The 19,160-nt window shown below is 43.1% G+C and overlaps 1 protein-coding gene across 2 annotated transcripts in view; it reads right to left on the bottom strand.

Annotated features, from left to right (window-relative positions):
* Positions 1 to 1,166: 1,166 nt before the first annotated feature.
* Positions 1,167 to 19,160, bottom strand: part of GNAO1 (G protein subunit alpha o1) — a 160,866-nt gene continuing 142,872 nt past the window's right edge. The window contains exons 7-8 of one of the 2 annotated variants that reach the window (XM_075838710.1): positions 12,076 to 12,229; positions 1,167 to 3,215 (exon numbers count right to left, since the gene is read on the bottom strand). In XM_075838710.1, the coding sequence (XP_075694825.1) occupies positions 3,028 to 3,215; positions 12,076 to 12,229 (342 nt within the window). In that variant the 3' untranslated portion in view covers positions 1,167 to 3,027. Of the gene's footprint in view, positions 3,216 to 12,075; positions 12,230 to 14,924; positions 16,428 to 18,013; positions 18,168 to 19,160 lie in introns of those variants that run through there. The other variant, XM_075838711.1, reaches the window with a different exon arrangement.

The raw sequence follows: 19,160 nt of genomic DNA, 5'->3' as shown, positions 1-19,160 counted from the left end.
TTTACTTTTTTTATTTTCAATATTCTAAACGTAAGGTATGTGTTCGGTGGGGTTAGATTTTGCATCTGAGGCACACAGGAGCTGCTGTCAGCCGAGCCGCCAGTCCAGCTGACTAACGGATTTGGCTCAGAGCCGCATTATGCAGCTTCTATGTATAGTGGATACATAGAAGCTGCAGCATTAAAACTAAATACGTTTTTTTATTAAAGGTATGTTAGGAAGTTTTTTAAAATCCCAAAAACACAAACATTTCATAAAAATAAAACCGCTTACATACAGATGTTTCCTCCCTTCTCTTATCTCTAAACCCAACATATCCCAAAATATTTAGACCACAGTACAGAGAAACAGGCGTGCCTACTGCTCAGAATAACAGAGCTGCAGTGACTCTGTATCCCCCTGTACAGGCTCTATACACATGACTTTGGCGTGTGCATGATGCTTGGTAGCGAACCCGTCCCGTTGAACATGATGTCCATTCTGCAGGCAGCAGGTTATACAACAGAAAGAGCTGAGCAGATTGAGATACAGTTTTGTGTAAAAAGATTCAGGATAACCTGAAAATGATTCATTTAGATCCATGCTCAGTGGGTTAAAGAGTCTAAATGAGCGGTCTCAGGAAATGATCGACTGCCCTCACTGTAGGAGTGCAAATACTTAAATAGCTGCCAATCACTGAGTAGGACCGCCCACTGGACTCTTTGACCCACAGTGAGCAGGGATGTAAAGTAATAAATGAAAGGTTATCCTGAATCTTTTCTCACACAACTATATAGCAATCTGCTCAACATCTTCTGCTCTATAACACGATGGCCATAGATCGGACTGGTTTTTTGACGTGACAGATTACCTTTTAAGCTAGACTGTTCACAACATCCAAACACAAGTGAGAAACTCGGAGTGAGAAGTGTATACGTAGCCTGGTACAACGTCTGTGGTCTTCTCTATGGCCATTATTACTGCAGTCAATTTAGTCTTTTAGATACTCATACTGGGTAAATTGCCCAACGCAGGAGGTACGAGCACCAAATTCCCTGTAAGATCTGCCAGCCATGGAACAATACAGTGTACGTTGGGAGTTATAGTTTGAGCTCAATGCCTATAAAGTGATTCAGTCCAAAAATGGCGCCGGTGGGTAAAAGAGCAGAATTTCCGAGACAAATCTGTACAGACAAACATTCTCTTTATTAAGCTACATACGAGTTTCCATTAGTTAACGAGAGTGGCTGGCAGCACCAAACTGAGCGCTCGTCAATACAAAGAACACACTCCGCTTCATTTCTCGCTCATTTATTGAATCATTAAAGTTTATTTTTTCTTTTTTTTTTTTTCTTTAACATTTGTGACCGCTCTTCTTCAGTTCGCAAGTGAAATGGTGAAGAAGTCTGACTTCTAATCAAAGTAGAAATGACAAAGGTTTGGTCATGAAAACGGTGGATTTAATGTAAACACTACATTCGATTAAATTTGTTGTTTTTTTGTTTTGTTTTTTTTTTTCCACTTTTTTTTTCCGTTTTGTTTTTCGCAGCACAAACATCCCACATGAGAGGAAAACACCATTCACTAAAAAGGAAGGGGGCGAGGAAAGATAATAGGGGAAGGGGCGAGAGAAGCAGCACTAAGCATTCATTTGGGAACATAAAGGAGACTTAAAGTAAAGAAGCCTATTTGTTATACATGGAATTGAGAGCAAAAATCCCTATTTCGGCAGCTGGAGGTTTAGTGAGAGCTGTGCTTTTTCTATACAAACCCAGAGAGTGCGTGGTACACAGTCCAGAGCAAGGAAACTTTCACAGACATCAAATCAGTACATTTCTATTACCCCAGAAAGTTCTTCATTTTTTTTTTGGGGTAATTTTTTTTTTCTTTAATTTTCTATGTAGGGCTTAAAAGTCCAACAGAAATCAAACCAATTCACCCAAAACAACATGGATTCCATTCTTTGCTGGAGGCTGAGCAGACCTCTCTGGCAGTGAAGGGGTCGTAGACAATTAAAAAGATGCCTCTTTACAATTGGTGCAAGAAAAAAAAAAATGGTTTCAATAAGATACGGGAGGTGTCATTAAGCTACAAGCACATGGGAAAAAAAGAACCATTTAGTTTCTTCTAAATGTACAGACTTAGCTAAACCAGATTTACAGCGTCCTATGCAGCCACTAATTCAGTGATAACGTTACACATCAACTTTAAGGAAGGCTGTGTTTTTTTTGTTTTTGTATATTTTTTTTTATATTTTTTTTTTTACAAAGGCCAAAGGTCATGCTACCAGCAGAACGTCAATTTGAGGGTCCCTAGAGCAGTGCGGAGAAAGGAGGGACGTGGTGGTGGGGGGGGGGTTATGGTCTCCTCTCAAAAATTGTAGACTGATCCCCCCTACTCCGCAGTTTGGGTTGGCACTGAAACCTTTTCAAGATAAATAGGGACCCACAACTTTGCTTTATACAGACTAGAGGGGCAATCCCTGATCCCTCACAGACCCTCATACGGCTGTAGCACCCACAAAAAAAGGTGAGCGCACTGTCCTGCAAGTGTCACAAACACTTCTACCTGGTTTGGAAAATCTTGTTTTTTTTTGTTTTTTGCGGTTTTGTTATCCAAGAGCTGAACAGAAAGGATATACCTGTGATGTTCTATTTAATGGAACTGCGGAGCGTGACCTTTACGGGAACACACACATCCTTAAAAAAAGGATTAAAATAGATGAACTTTCCATTATCAAAGATCTCCTTCAAACCTCATCAGTTCTGGAGAGAGATTGAAATTGCAACTCAGACTCTCCCAGAACCAAAGGGTTTTTTTTTTTTAGTGGGCGCTGAAGAGTCTGACTAATCAAGACTTCTTTTTTGGGGGATAGGAGATGCGGAGCTGTCAGGAGATCCGTTCTGTTGACAGCTCTTTGAGACAAACTAAAAAGATTGGTTTATATATATATATATTTATATATATATATTTGTCATGTTGCCTTCTCAGTTAACCAACTTGCGTTTATTTTCGTTTCACCAGCAGATAAATTGCTATACAGAGGAATCAGTACAAGCCGCAGCCTCTGAGGTTGTTGGCAATGATGATATCAGTAACGGCGTCAAATACCACCTGGATGTTATTCGTATCTGTGGCGCAGGTCATGTGGCAGTAAATCTCCTTGTTAGGTGAGCGGTTCTTGCTCTCAAATTGTGCTTGGATGTAAGCGGCTGCATCGTCATATGTGTTGGGACCTGCACAATAGAGAAATATCAGAAGATGTAGTTGTATGTAATATCCAGGCAACAAGGCATTACAGCAATATAATATCTCCTATATCATAAACAATGGGGGTCAGGGGGATTATAGAAAAATGTAAACACCCTTCAGCTGTACGGACTGCTCTATCACCATAGAGTAAAATGAAATAATTCTGTCAGGATGTAGCAAACACTAGGGAAAATTATACATTTCCCACTGAACTCAATAATGCGCATACATTAAGCTCCCCCTAGTGGTGGTTGCAGTCAGCCAGCATTTTATGCTTTAACTCTATGCCTGTGTGAAGGGAAGCAAAGAATTTGGAGCTCTGCATCGGAAAAATTAAGCTCCATCCCCTATAACGATACCTTATAAAATAAATAACCACATGTCCATTCTGATGCAATGGGGCAGATTTATTATTATGGGCTTAGGCCCCATGACACAACCGTGCCTGTAATCACAGTCAGTGTTTAAAGGCACGGCTGGCCGCTGATAGCCACCCATACTTTTTATGGGACGTGTGCCCATATAAAAGTATGGGAGCACGGCCCATAAAAAGCAAAAAAATAGTACATGTCCGGTCTTTTGCGGAGCCTTTATACGGCCCAGACCCTTCCTGTAAATATACGGGAAGGTGACTGTGGGCAATAGAAATGAATGTGTCCGTAATTACAGTCTACAGCTGTGTGCATGGGGCCTAAGACAGTTTAAAACTAGACCAGGCAGGCAGAAGATGCGCCAAATTTATCACAGTGGTGCATGTTGTATGATAAATTTGACACATCTTGCTGGACGTGTTAGGCACTTCCCTTCCTTATGCCACCTCCTGGTTGACTTACTTTAGACCAATATTTTATGCCAAATTTTTAATCCACACCTTTTTTTTTTAGACCCTTTTCAAAACGGACTATTGAGGCCTTAAAACGGTCATCTAAACATATAAATCTGATGCATGGCATGTACGCCAGTTTTTCAGCACAAATTGAGTCAGAATTCTGGAGCATTTTGCTTAATAAATATCCCCCATTATCTACACGAACAATATAAAATGCCGACTTTTTTTGTTGCAGGAAGTGTTCCCATTCAGGTTATTGAGCTCCGTGGAGAGCAGATGTCTAGAGAACAGCAAACGTTGCTCAGCGTAGTAGCACAGTAAGGGTCAGTTCACACGTTGCGTAAATACTGCGGCGGATTTTCCGCAGCGGAATTAGTTGCGGAAAATCCACAGCAAATAGAGTAGCAGAAAAGTGGATTAGATAAAAACAAATCTCATCCACACGCTGCGTAAATACGAAGCAGAAAAAGAAACGCTCAGCAATTGACCTACAGTGCAGAATTTTATTCCGCAGCATGTCAATTGTATCTGCGTAAACGCTGCTTATTTGTTGCGGGTTTTTCCCATTAAATTCAAAAGGTTAATCCCGCAACAAATAACAGTGGTTGTGTTTTTTGCGGCAGGTTCACAGCGATTCCGCCTCAAAACACACAACTCATCTTGGTAAGTATGAGATTTTTTTTTCCCTGTGTTGCTTCCTCCAGCGCGGCCTCCTGGGATGACATTCTATTCCATGTGACCGATGCAGCCAAATCACAGGCTGCAGCGGACTCCTGGGATGAAACGTCATCCCAGGAGGCCGGCCTGCCAGCAGACCGGCTAAGTGCTGCAGTTTTCCGCAGCGGACATTCCAGGCGAAAAACTGCACCTTGTGGTAAGTTTTTTTTGACCGGAATTCCCTGTGGCGCACAGGGCGGGTACGCTGCATGTTTTTACGCAGCGTATCGACCCAGTGTGAACTCAGGCTAAGGCCCCATGCACACTAACGTAAAAACACCCGTAATTACGGCCCGATAGACTTCTATTGGCCACGGGTACCTTACCGTTTGCTTACGGGAAGGTGCCCGGGCCGTTGAAAAATATAGAAAATGTCCTATTTCAGGCCGTAATTACGGCACGGGCAGGCCCATAGAAGTCTGTGCACCTGTAATTACGGGAGCGTTGCTAGGCAACGTCAGGGGATAATCACTGTCCAGGGTGCTGAAAGAGTTAAACGATCAGTGCGGGATAGAGAGAAGGGGCTGCACTGACAGGCAGTAACTCTTTCAGCACCCTGGACAGTGACTACTGCTGGACAGTGAGTACCATGCGCGGCACTCACAATATAGATGTCTAATGTTACCTTTTTTTTTGTTACGGGTTTTTGAAGTTAATACTTACCCAGAACACCCTGTTTCTTCCTCCAGTCCAGCCTCCTGGGATAACGTTTCAGCCCATGTGACTGCTGCAGCCAATCACAGGCTGCTGCGTCATCCACGGAGGTCGGATTGGATGTCAAAAAAGGGACGCGTCACCAAGACAATGGCCGGGGTACGTATGAACTTCTTTTACTTTCAATCGCTGCGTTCCGCTGCGGAAACTCTGCCCCTTCTCTCTATCCAGCACTGATAGAGAGGGGCTGCCGATTAGTGCAGTGCAATATAGCAGAGAAAACGGGTCAGTAAATACGGGTGACAAAGTACCCGTATTTACGCCAGTATTAACGGACGGGAAAAAACACATTCGTGTGCATGGGGCCTAAGGCTGGATTCACACGAGATGGAAATTCTGTGGATTTTCAGTGCAGAAAATCCGCCCTGGATTACAGTCCTAGCTATGTGGATCCAGACACATTGCTTGTTGGTGCACCCCTCATATGTCAGTGCCTCTTAAACAGAAAAATTTGCTACTCAATATTGTCTGCCCCTGTCCCATAATTCGAGGGGCAGAAATAGAAGCCTGCACGCTTGTTGCACATCGGAAGACATTGCTGCGTGACTAAGGGTATGTTCACACGCTTACCAAAAAACGTTTGAAAATACGGAGTTGCTTTCAAGGGAAAAACAGCTCCCGAGTTTCAACTCGTGTTTTTCGCGGTGTTTTTTGAGCTGTTTTTCTACAGTCAATGAAAAACGGCTCCAAAAACGGCTCAAGAAGTGACATGCACTTTTTCGCGGGCGTCTTTTTACGCTGCGTTTTTTTTTTTTTTAAATGAGGCATATAGCCGTCGGAGCAGAAAGACGTATTTCCCATTGAAATCAATGGGCAGATGTTTGTAAGCGTTTTGCTTCCGATTTTGTCTGTTGTTTTTCGGGACCTGAAAAACGGCCGAAAATAGCCCATGCGAGCATGCCCTTACATGTATAAATCCTCATACACATCTATGTGGCTTTACAGATTAGGTTCAATGATTCAGTTAAACGGAAACTTAAGAAAAAGACCATAAGAAAACATGAAACTTCTGAGATAAATCTTGCTTCTTGTCCTTTTCAAGGACGACGAATATCTTATCAAGCCATTCATCATCAAGAGATTAATAAGCATTAAACTGTGACATTAATAAATTAGGATTAATTACAATGCTGCGTAATAGGAATCATAGTATGAGTTAAAAATAAGCAGAGAGATGGCACGACAGGGGAAATAGCCTAATATTTATGTCTACCAGTAAACCTGCTGTTGCTGACAGTCTTTCTGAAGTAAAGCACATCTTTTCTAAAAAAAAAAAATAATAATAATTAAAACTTTAGCTCTGAGAATTTTTCTAATTCTTCCACTATGTTCTGTGGTTCTCCGCGTGTCACCAAGTATGGCTTTTGACCTAGTCTTCCTCTTATAACTCTGTCTAGATGGAAGTGGAATAACAGCAGCCATGTTTAACAGCTATGGAGCTAACATATAGTCACATAGTCACCCAGGCTTAAAGGGGTTGTCCTGTTTTGTTTTGTTTGTAGGAAATCATACAGTTTTCTACTTTACATGTATAAGGAATTCTGCTCACATACATTTCTTATAGTGCATGAGGCCCCTGTCACAGTAGAATTAATATATTCAGGCTAACTGAATATCTTTAAACATGGCGTCAGTCATGTGACTACCACACCCACCCACCCATTTTTTTCATTGGTTTAAAATCAGGGAATAGCTATTTTTGATTGGACAGAGGATCAGTTACCCATAGCAACCAATCAGAGCTCAGCTTTTATTTCTCAACTTCATTGGAAAAATGGAAGCCGTGATCTGATTGGATGCTGTGGGTAACTGCCTCATGTCTGCTGGGGTTTCTGTACAGGAGGAGGCCGGTTCTCTGACAGGATTGAGGCAGTGGCAGTCATGACAGGTGTTTCCAGTCAGTGGCACAGGTGCAGACTTCCTCTCATTACCACACAGAAGCCTGTCAGGATTGAACAGGCCTCTCTTCCCTGCTGAGAGAAAACACACTACAGGTTGTACAGTGAGAGACATTACTGACCAGTATTAATAACTGACAGGAATCTACTGTGACACGGATGTGGTGTCGGCTCACTGCGTTTTATGTGCGATGTTTCAGTGTTATATGGGTGAGAACTGTGACTGTCTATGTGGGGGGGTCACTGTGACTGTCTTTGTGGGGGGGTCACTGTGACTGTCTATGTGGGGGGGGGGGGTCACTGTGACTATCTATGTGGGGGGGGGGTCACTGTGACTGTCTTTATGGGGGGGGGGGTGGTCACTGACTATTTATGGGGGGGGTCACTGTGACTGTCTTTATGGGGGGGAGTCACTGTGACTGTCTTTATGGGGGGGGTCACTGTGACTGTCTTTATGGGGGGGTCACTGTGACTGTCTATATGGGGGGGGGTCACTGTGACTGTCTATATGGGGGGGGGGTCACTGTGACTGTCTATATGGGGGGGGGGTCACTGTGACTGCCTATATGGAGGGAGTCACTGTGACTGTCTATATGGGGGGGGGTCACTGTGACTGTCTATATGGGGGGTCACTGTGACTGTCTATATGGGGGGGTCACTGACTGTCTATATGGGGGGTCACTGTGACTGTCTATATGGGGGGAGTCACTGTGACTGTCTATATGGGGGGGGGGTCACTGTGACTGTCTATATGGGGGAGTCACTGTGACTGTCTATATGGGGGGGGTCACTGTGACTGTCTATATGGGGGGGTCACTGTGACTGTCTATATGGGGGGGAGTCACTGTGACTGTCTATATGGGGGGGAGTCACTGTGACTGTCTATATGGGGGAGTCACTGTGACTGTCTATATGGGGGGGGGTCACTGTGACTGTCTATATGGGGGAGGGTCACTGTGACTGCCTATATGGAGGGAGTCACTGTGACTGTCTATATGGGGGGGTCACTGTGACTGTCTATATGGGGGGGGGTCACTGTGACTGTCTATATGGGGGGGGGGTCACTGTGACTGTCTATATGGGGGGGGTCACTGTGACTGTCTATATGGGGGGGGGTCACTGTGACTGTCTATATGGGGGGGGGTCACTGTGACTGTCTATATGGGGGGGTCACTGTGACTGTCTATATGGGGGGGGTCACTGTGACTGTCTATATGGGGGGTCACTGTGACTGTCTATATGGGGGGGTCACTGTGACTGTCTTTATATGGGGGGGTTTTAATTGTACAAATTAAAAACTAGAAAGCGTTGGAATAGGAACATGCAGTCCTAAATCAACACTATATAAATGTGTAATGAATTTATTGCTTCATTTCATTTCTTTTATGCTTCCAATAACATTATTTACACTCTCTAGCAATTACATTCATACTGGGAGGTATTTAAATAGTGAGCTTTTACTCTATCCATACCGTAAGTCAACCTCCCGAGCAACGCCGGGTATAACAGCTAGTAGTTTCTATGCAGGCCCAGGTATCTCCATGGAAATAGACTACAAACAAACGGTGTAGTCTGACCCTGTAGTCATATTCCCTTCCAACTGCCCTTCACTTTTTACAGTCAGTAGGTTAACAAGAAGTAGGGGACGACAATATGACTACGGGATCGGACCACACAGTCTGTTACCGACACATACATCTGCATAGGTGCTGTATACATGAGAGGAGGACATTTGAAATCTATTGCAAAGTTGTCAAATTTTTTACTGTTATTTTATTAGAGCTATAAAAGAATGGTTGTGAAGGTGCAAATGGCTTTTAAAGAAAACAAAGTACAATCCTAAGAGGAGTTAGTTTGCATTGCTAGCTACCAATCTTATCTTTATGTGCTAAACCAAGTATGCATGACTATAGGTGTAAGAGGACTGACATAGAGGAAGAGGAGGGGATGATGACACGAGGAATACCTGTGTGTACACATTGGGTGACTCGGTAGCTAAAGCCTTCATGCTGACTATGGTTGCACTTCCCGGCCTAGCTTATAGTAGGAAGAGAAGCTCTGAAGCACTAACGTCCGGCCTAGCTTATAGTAGGAAGAGAAGCTCTGAAGCACTAACGTCTTATGAAACAAGTGAAATACTGTGAAAAGTAAAAATAGGAACATTCATGAGTATGTTTAGGTTAATTATTTGGGCAGAGAGGAGCTGTAAGCACAAGTAGACGCAGCCATAGTGATGGTATATAATGCCGTCTACAATAAACGACAGGTAGGTATAAGCCTCTCACGACCACTATCCACAAGATCATAGTAAACCTGTAGTGAAAGACTTGAACTTGGGTCACTATTAAGTGCTTTGCCTTCGGCCAGCAGAAATCCTAATCCATTACTGGATTTAAAAATATTTCACAGGATAATGTGTTCAGGGGAAGGAAAATAATCCCTTGAAGTGAGTGAAGGAGATTCTTCACATAATAACTTGATCTGTATGGGCGGTTGCAGCGAATATCTATCTACAGGCTCTTTCCATTGTACACTAGTAATGCTTACAAGACAAGCCGCTATTCTGTGAAATCCCACATCTTGCTTTGTGACATCTAGAAATGCACAAACTACATTCATTCTGATAGTCTCTGGATCAAGCGGCTGTTACATATGGCGATATCTGTACATCCTTATACAAAAGTCTGTCGCCAGGTTTATGATGTACTATCTGAGGGCGACATAATGTAGTGACAGACCCGGAATATAGCGGCGTATCACTTGTCAATACGTTGAAGCTTTCATAAAATCACGGTTTGTAAGGTGCAGCTCAAGTCTAGTGCTGTGTGAGCCCGGAGTCCTCTCAATCATGAGCACGCGCTCTGGAGTCCTCCGCATAGGCATGAGCTGAGGACTAACCCCGCCCACCTGCCGCTGATTGACAGCTTTCTGCCTCTGTACAGTAATAGGGGGGAAGCTGTCAATCAGCAGTGGGAGCCCGCTGAGCTCGGCTCGCGCTACACCTAATAAACTAATTTTATGAAAACGACATCATATTGACACGTGACACTGAAATCGGGGTCTGGCACTACTTTAGGCTGCCCTCAGATAGGGCAGCATGAACCTGGTGACAGATTCCCTTTAATTTTGAAAGAAATGGGAAAATAAAAGTGATCAAAAAGTTTGTATACGCTACCGATTACATCCTTCACTTCTTGGCTACTTTACTGTTCTCTTAAAGGGGAAATGCAGTTAAATGGATCTTCTGATATTTCATAGATGTAAGTGGGAAGATCACACTGGTGAAGGCTCTGGCCTCAGACGTCCACTGATTTCCATCATATTCATATTGGGCAAGTGAGTAAAATATCTAAACATTTAGATTGGATAGTAACGACATAAGTTGCAATGCATTGGGATATGTTGGTGCAAAATAACCATTCTACCCAGGGGTAGGCAAAGTAGGCAGCAACATAGGGTATTATTATAGAGATGGGAATCAAATAATGGATTAAAACACATTGCTTCTTCATTTCTTTGTACAACTAATTGGACGGTTTGTTTTTTTTTTGGTTTTTTTTCTCGAAATAGGTCCATAATGCTGTGCTGATTAATTCCTGAATACATCTTTAGTCTTGATATACACCCTTTTTGGGTGGTGTTTCTTTTGGCCCAAAAACACATCTAAACCTGAGCTCAGTTTTTCTAATGCATTGCTCCAAATCCCCTGCATACATAGCATTACATTATACAAAACTGCTGCCTGCAGCCACCACTAGAGGGAGCTTACCGCCCACAGTTTTATTATTAAAGCGACAAAATGATAAATGTGTTGGGGTATATGGAGTAATATTACCTGGTGCCCTCCACTTGTGCCCCTCTGCCGTGGATCCGCCATTTTAGGGTCCCTTTAGCGTGGTCTCAAAATGGCCACAGCGCTTTGAGTCTAAGACACTCCCTCTGTTTACAGATTGGCCAGAACTGCTCACGTGAGCAGTTCTGGCCAATCCGGAGAGCGGCTATATTAGTTCTATGAAAAGTGGGAGGTGAGCGTTTCAGTCAGTCGTGCTGATGGGACGTTCACTTTAAAAAACGTTTTCTACAAATGATCATATACAATGTAGAATGCATCTCCGAATTATCCAGTCATTTCTAGTGTAAGTAATGCTACTAGTCTATTCCTCCCCCAAAAATGAATAAATCTATTAGTGCATACGATTTACTAGATCTTTATAACTAGACCTGGTTAGAAATAACATCTTACAATACAGACCTAATCTATATATACCCTAATACAAGTCCAGTTTTGAGGTGCCTTCCAAAAACTACATGTACATAATATATTGTTCTTAATAGAAATACTGCCATTAGCTGTCATGGCGGGAACCAAAAGTGAAAAAAAAATCCGCTACAAAGAGCAACTCTAGGTAGATTCCCCCACAGATTACAGGCGATCGCTGGAGGTCTAAAGCATAGAATCTCTTTAAGGCTTCATTCACACATTGCAGATTTGGTCAGTATTTGTAAGCCAAAACCAAGAGTGGATCTTAAACACATGGAAAATAGAATGGAAAGATTTATACTTTTCTTGGCATCCACTCCTGATTTTGTCTTCATAATACGAATGCAAAATATTAACCAAATCTGCAATGTGTGAATGAGGTCTAAGTAGAAGTCACAACCACAAAAACAGTGCCCACTCCTCACCTGTGTACTCTGGGAAGCAGATGGTCAGAGGAGACTTTTTGATCTTCTCGGCAAACAGGTCCTTCTTGTTGAGGAAGAGGATGATCGATGTGTCAATGAAGAACTTGTTGTTACAAATGGAGTCGAAGAGCATTAGAGACTCGTGCATTCGGTTCTGCAGCAAGGAGGGAGGAGAGACAGGAGGTGGAAGACAGAAAGAAAAGGAGAAAAGGAGTTAGGCTGAGGAGAGAGGAATGGTTACCAGCGTAAATAAAGAAAAAGGAAAACATCATTATTAGTCTTAAGTTTCCGCCAAAAAAAAGTCTTGCATTTAGTCGACGCAAGGTGAAAGTAGCCGGGTGGCCAAACCATCCACTGAGAAGGAACAGTAGAATAATAATATGTGTTATAGTAAAGTATAACCCCAGAAATCAAAATCCTCTATACGTTTTAGTTAAAAGTGGAGAGAGATTCAGCAGCACATGAGAACATTCAACATAACAGCAATAGCACAACATTCATGATCAGTGGCTCCAGTAGTGAATGGCTCGTAGTCACCCGATACAGCCAGCAGACATGGACTGTATATAGTAAAATGCTCTATGTATCATGTAACAAGCTGTGGTTTGATGAGGACCGCAGAAGAACACCGTAACCTAGACGTAAAGACCAGTAAAACCTGACGATCTTTGCATTATGGCGGTAGATGACATTGTAACGCAATCTTCTAGGACTGGAGATTGCATTATATCAAAGATTTGACAATAAAAACGTAATCAAACATAGATCAAAGAATCACAGGGCGGGTTGTAAACTATGGAAACCTGGTTCTTTATAAGTGAATTAACTCTTAACTTGTGCTTTAAGGGGAAATTCTAAGGGGAGTCCTATCTGAAATACACCCTGAAATAGTATGACTTTCTAACACCACAACTGTCCATTTAACTAGAATATTTTTAGTCTTCTTAAGATCCTTGAGATCACTGTGGGTGCCAAAACATCACCGCTGATTGATCAATATGCAGCATTCTGCCGCTTAGGACATAGTCAGCATCTTGAGCTACGACTCAATGCAGCAATTGCGGGTACGCCCAAAGTAACCAAATCTGCATTGCTCGTGGGCAATAAAGGGAAAAATGGAAAGCATCTATCAAGACATCTCTATTAATCGGAGGCAGCAACTTAAAGAGTACCGGTCACTATGACAGACCTCTTTAAATTAGAGCATTAGGCCAAGAAGAATGTTAGTAATTGTCACATATGGTGTATTATATGACCAGCTCTAAAAAAGTATCCTGACATACACGACTCTCCAGAAACAATAGTCGCAGATTACATGATCCTTCTCTGAGCTGCTGACTGGCTGGGAGGGACCATGTGATTCCACACAACCAGGAAGTGCTTTCTTTACCGCTAACTTTTGGGGTCTATTTTCTGGGTGTAAGTTATACGTGCAGGTATAACTATTAGGTTATCATACTCATGCTCTTATTTCAACAGGTCTGAAATACTGACATGTTCTCTTTAAGTGGTGGGCTGGCATTAAATATTTAAAGGAACACTGCGTTTACGCCTCGAAAAACGCCTGAAAAAAAGGAAGCTGAACGCCTACAAACATCTGCCCATTGAAATCAATTGGAAAAACAGCATTTAGTTCATATGGGGCATCTTTTTACGCCTCTGTTTTAAAAAACGGAGCGTAAAAAGAAGTAGCAGGTCAGTTCTTGGGATGTTTTTGGAGCCGTTTTTCATAGACTCTATAGAAAACCGCCATAAAAAAAAGCAGCGAAAATTGCAAGTGGCTTAAGAAAAGTCTAAAAATCAGGAGCTGTTTTCCCTTGAAAACAGCTCCGTATTTTCAGACGTTTTTTGAGTTTGTGTGTGAACATACCCTTAGAGGGCCTAAAAAGGGCGGGTGCACGACCCCGGGATTCTGTCTTTGATGTTCTTTATATCCCTGTGTCATGCACTTCCCCTTCATGCCCTGCACTTGGCAGAACACAGTATATACCAGCACTACTTGGAGTGTTCCTTTAATATGTTGAAAAGATTGTTTTTCTGGTTAAGACCTACTTGAGGTCTATCCCTAGCCTTAACACCCCTGCCAGGCAATTTAGATAACAGAATGCCTCGGCGTCACTGCACTTCAGGGCCTTCTACACTGCTCAATAAGTGGCCGAGCACCGTTCAACGAGACAGCGGCGCTCGTTTGCTCCTGTCACACGGAGCTATGGATGGGGATTAGCGCTCGTTACTCCAATCGCTCGTCCCCATACCTTATCATCATGTCGGCAGCGCGTCTCCGTTTACACAGGGAGATGTGCTGCCGACAATTTTAATATTTAACTTTTTTAAAACGATACGACCAGAGGATGATCGAGGGTTTGCTCATTCATCTGCTGATCGTTCTCGTGTTTATACAGGGCAATTATCGGCAACGAGCGTTCTATGAACTAATTATCTGCCCGATAATCACTCAGTGTAAAACCCCCTTTGCGATGTTTCAGACATGGAATTCAATTGAATTGCACATCGGGTGAGGGCGCAACTAGGGGTTGTGGTCAAGTTAATGTTACAGCATGGTTATTTGCCAAGTGGCACCCACCATGCCACATAGCCAGGCTACAATTGGCTTAAGTGTCTGGAGCCCTGAGTTACATCTGTTAGTTCATACGTTTCAGAAAGAGAATGAAAGAAAAATCGATGAAACGTTACAAATGACACCGCCAGTACTTAGACATTCTTCCCATTCATTTGTCTCGTACTTACAGTTGAAGGAAGACAAATACTACAGTATATGCAGAACATTCTTCCATTACCAGATAGCACTGGAGGCCGCGACTATTACACACAGATCAAAACTCTTCATATTCTAGTGTTTTAAAACTTTATTAACATACACAAGGCCGGAATTTCACGAGTGTCGTGAAATTCCGCACAAATTTAAAAATATAACAGTTATAATAAATTCATAATTGGCAGCAGTATCTGAGGCGAGAGACGGGAACATCCATCCATTGTCCTAATAGACTCCCCCTGTATTTGTTAAAGCGCAGGTATCGATACGAACCACTAAATTTATTAGATCACAGCTTGTTGGAGCGAGAACCTATGAATCAATAGAACAGAATCCAGCATATAATTTGGCACTTAATTTAAAAAGAAAAGTGAAATACAGAAGGTATGGTTCATGTGATTCGGAGATCATGTTGGCACAACTGCTGAGGCACATGTAGGCATAGACCATTAGACTATAGTTAAAGGGGTTTTCCACTACCGGACATCAGTATATGACCGGTGGGGGTCCGACACCTGGACCCCGCACCGATAAGCTGCTCTGGTGGCCTCCGGACGTCCATGCCGGTAGCAGTTGGCTCCGGTCACGGAATAGCGGTCGACCTGCAATACTTCAACTTTGCTCCTGCTCAAGTGAATAGGGGCAGAGCTGCAGTTCTGCTGCTATGCAATGTACAGAGCAAGATGTTTCCGGCTCCGTACACTGCAATGACATCCGCTGCCCGCAGGCAGCCGGAGCAGCTGATCGGTGCGGGGTCCGAGTGTCTGACACGCACTTGTCATATACTGATGACCTATCCGGTGGATAAGTCGTCAGTTGTCTGTCGTGGACAACCCCTTTAACCATTTTATCTTCACGATGTATAAATAGGTGAATACAACTGTTAAATACTAGGCAATGTAAAGGTCCGTTTACATGAAGAGGTTGCAGAGTAGCCATATTGTTCCGATCGTCAATACATCAGTTTACACGTTACAGGCGTACAACAACCTTAATGTATGGCTGATCATGAACAATATATTCATGGTACTGACTAGATCAGGACAAAAGTTTCTTCATGTAAAGAGGCTTTTGACAATGTGAACATTTTTGAATGGAGAACATCTAAAAATAAGGCACAACGTAGTCTTTGATTGAACGAGTGAACAGATATCTGAGCAGCACACGGTGGGTGTGTGACACATGCCCTGAGCGACAGTGTTTTGCACATCAAGCCCGCAAACACTGTAGGCATCTAAGGCATGTACAAACAGGGCACCAACAGTCAAAAACACAAGGTGCTACTGGCGGTGTCTGAAACATTTGTTTGGGTCATAGGGAGAAAAACCCATCTCCATACAGGTGGCCGACCCCTGGCCACTAGGCAATAATTTCCTAGAAACAGCAAATCAGTACAAGCCACAACCACGCAGGTTATTGGCAATGATGACATCCGTGACGGCATCAAACACAAACTGGATATTGTTGGTATCAGTAGCGCAGGTGACATGTGCGTATATCTCCTTGTTCGGAAACTTGTTCCGGCTCTCATATTGATGCTGTATGTAGGCTACACCCTCAGTGTATGAACTAGGACCTGCAAGAGAGGAGAGAGCAGCAGGTTTCTTCATACATATGTTTCATCACACATATAGAGGAGTCAGAAAAAAATATATACTGTGCATAACTAACTTTGCCAATGTGATTTGTGTACTGGTTTTCCATGAAGGGTATATCACTATGTAAACAAGTATACGTCTTCAATGTGTATATGCACAAGTAGTCAAATTCATCTAGTCCCGAGGAAACAAGGTTTAGATGGCATATGTTTTATTTGGGCTCATTTATTACATTTTCTAACTTGTAGAGCAAATGTTTATATTACTATGCTCATGCAAGGACTCCTAGATCCACAGTCCAAGTTGTGACATCCATGTGGCTCGAAGGTTTCCTCCATAGAGTAAAGATGGGTATTCTAGATTATGGGTATTCTTTCCTTTCTCTAGTGCAAATCTTTAATTTAAAAGGGGTTATCTGGGAAGTGAGAATGTTTTCTTAGGGGCTGCAAATGAAATAAACCAAAAAAGCAATACTTACCTATCCTCACCCCTGAGGATCAAAGCGCTGACGCTCTGTCGGCACTCCCGATGGGTGTTTGCATGCATGTAGCATGTGAGTGCTGCAGCTAATCAGAGGGCTCAGCTGCCATAGGTTGTATTTCTGGCAGTATTCCAGAAATACGATTCGTCACTAGTGAGCCCCACTGAGCCTTCTGATTGGCTGCAGTGTTTACATCCTACGTGCAAGTAACCAATCACCGGGAGTGCCGCTGGATCGCCGAAAGCTAAGATAGGCAAGTACTGCTTTTTTTTTGCTTTGCAACGCCTAAGAAAAATATTTACTTCCCAGATAACCCCTTTAACCCTAGCTGGGCCAGTGCCAGATCCAGACAAACCTTAGCAGATACCCAGGTCCACTGGACTTTGGGGGCCCATGGTGATCGGGGTAAACATCTCTACATTTGTCACGCAAAACTGTATAGTAGAAAGGGGGCTCACTGTAACTCTGCTGCCCAAGGGCCCACATACACCTGGAACCAGCCCTGTAATCCATATGTAAGAACACCTGATAGTAGACATTATACGCTATAGAAGATCTGCAGGGCACATTAGAAGGGGGTGCTTGTGGCCCTGCAGGATGGCATGTAGCTTTTATACCCATGGAAGCACTTGACTCTTTACATCTCGCACTGTACTTTGAGTGACGTTTCAGTCTTGCCGCGAGGCACTTCCTAAGCTTATCCTCAATGCCCACTGGGACTAGTTCCATGCAAGGTGACATTTTACTTGAAATCCCCTAGATAACCAAATAACATGCTTAACAAGCGACACATAAACCGTGCTCGGTGAGCTTGTCCACAGATAACCCTTGCTGTTTGCACATTTGAAGACATATAGATCCAATATTTATAAGAATGCAGCCAAGTAATTTTCCACCTACAATGAACAAGTGAAAGTTAAGGCTACAAGATGGCTGCGGTCACCAGACCCTTAGGGCAGGTATACATTAGGGGAATACGTGACCTACATTTAGATTTATTTTTATCTTGTGGGCAGTAAAGGCTGTAGCACATCGGCCATGACGATGTCTTGTTTGCTGACATTGCTGTGGGATCGCGTGTACCTTTGTATTCCGGAAAGCAGATAGTAAGTGGAGATTTTCGGATTTTGTCCTGGAAGATATCTTTCTTATTCAGGAACAGGATGATGGAAGTGTCAATGAACCACTTGTTGTTACAGATGGAGTCAAACAGTTTGAGGGATTCATGCATTCTGTTCTGTAACACAAACAAGAGCTGCACGTCACACAGGCTCGGAAGTAGTCTGCCCCGAGTACACAAAGTGCGCCCAGAGATGAGGTCTATGGCTACACAGTATGAGGTGTCTGCTCCTCTGCAAGGTCTGATATTTGAAGCACATGCAATGTAGTGTCATCAGCACATTTACTGGGCTCCGCATGGTCTATCCCCTTCTACTCTGACTGGTCTTCCCTCTCTCGGCTTCTTTTTCATGCTCATGCTTCTCGTACGGACCCCATCATGCTTATTCTGCACTGTGTGTGCTGTTGAGTGGTCTTGCAGTCGTCTCGTTCTCATGCTGTCCGGTGTGTACACTCATGCCCGATTACTCACTCTTGTGTGACCATTCCCCTTTATGCAAGAACGTCATTAATGCCACGCACGCTGCCCCTTCCCATCTTTCACACACTGTACAATGTCTCGTGTTAAGTCCTTACCATGCGTTCTCTAATATTTCTGCAGGTCCTCATTTCATGTTCTTCTCATTGTCCGTCCACACTCATTCTGCATTTATGTTTTTCAGCCAATTTGTCAACTCCATCCTCTCCTGCCACACACTCCTCCGAGTCTTTCTCTTCCCATTACACTGCACCCATTCACACTTGTATATTCTGGCTCCTCAAAACTCCTAATCGAAATACTTGCCAACTTGTTCTCTACATTTCCGTATTTCGATATGTAGCATGTGATCTACTCAATACCAGAGAAGGGTTGTAATGACAAAGCAGCAGCAGGAGCAGTAAAAGACGACATGTAATGTTATGGAGAGGTTTCTTCCGGTTCAGTGCATGCATCATGCGTTGCTAAACAGTGTTAGATTTCTAAAGGATGGAAAGGCCAGGTAGATCCTTAATATTGCAAAGGAACATTAATTCAGGACATTTCCGACCCTGGAATTAATGGAGAATTGGACAGGTGTCGAGTGACCTGGGAAAAACCTTGTCTTATGATTTCTATAAGGGATCAGAATAG

Source organism: Rhinoderma darwinii, chromosome 9 (genome assembly GCF_050947455.1).
Source record: "Rhinoderma darwinii isolate aRhiDar2 chromosome 9, aRhiDar2.hap1, whole genome shotgun sequence".
Taxonomy (NCBI): domain Eukaryota; kingdom Metazoa; phylum Chordata; class Amphibia; order Anura; family Rhinodermatidae; genus Rhinoderma; species Rhinoderma darwinii.
The sequence above is the reverse complement of the archived record's forward strand: the minus strand, read 5'-3'. Positions and strand labels throughout refer to the sequence as shown.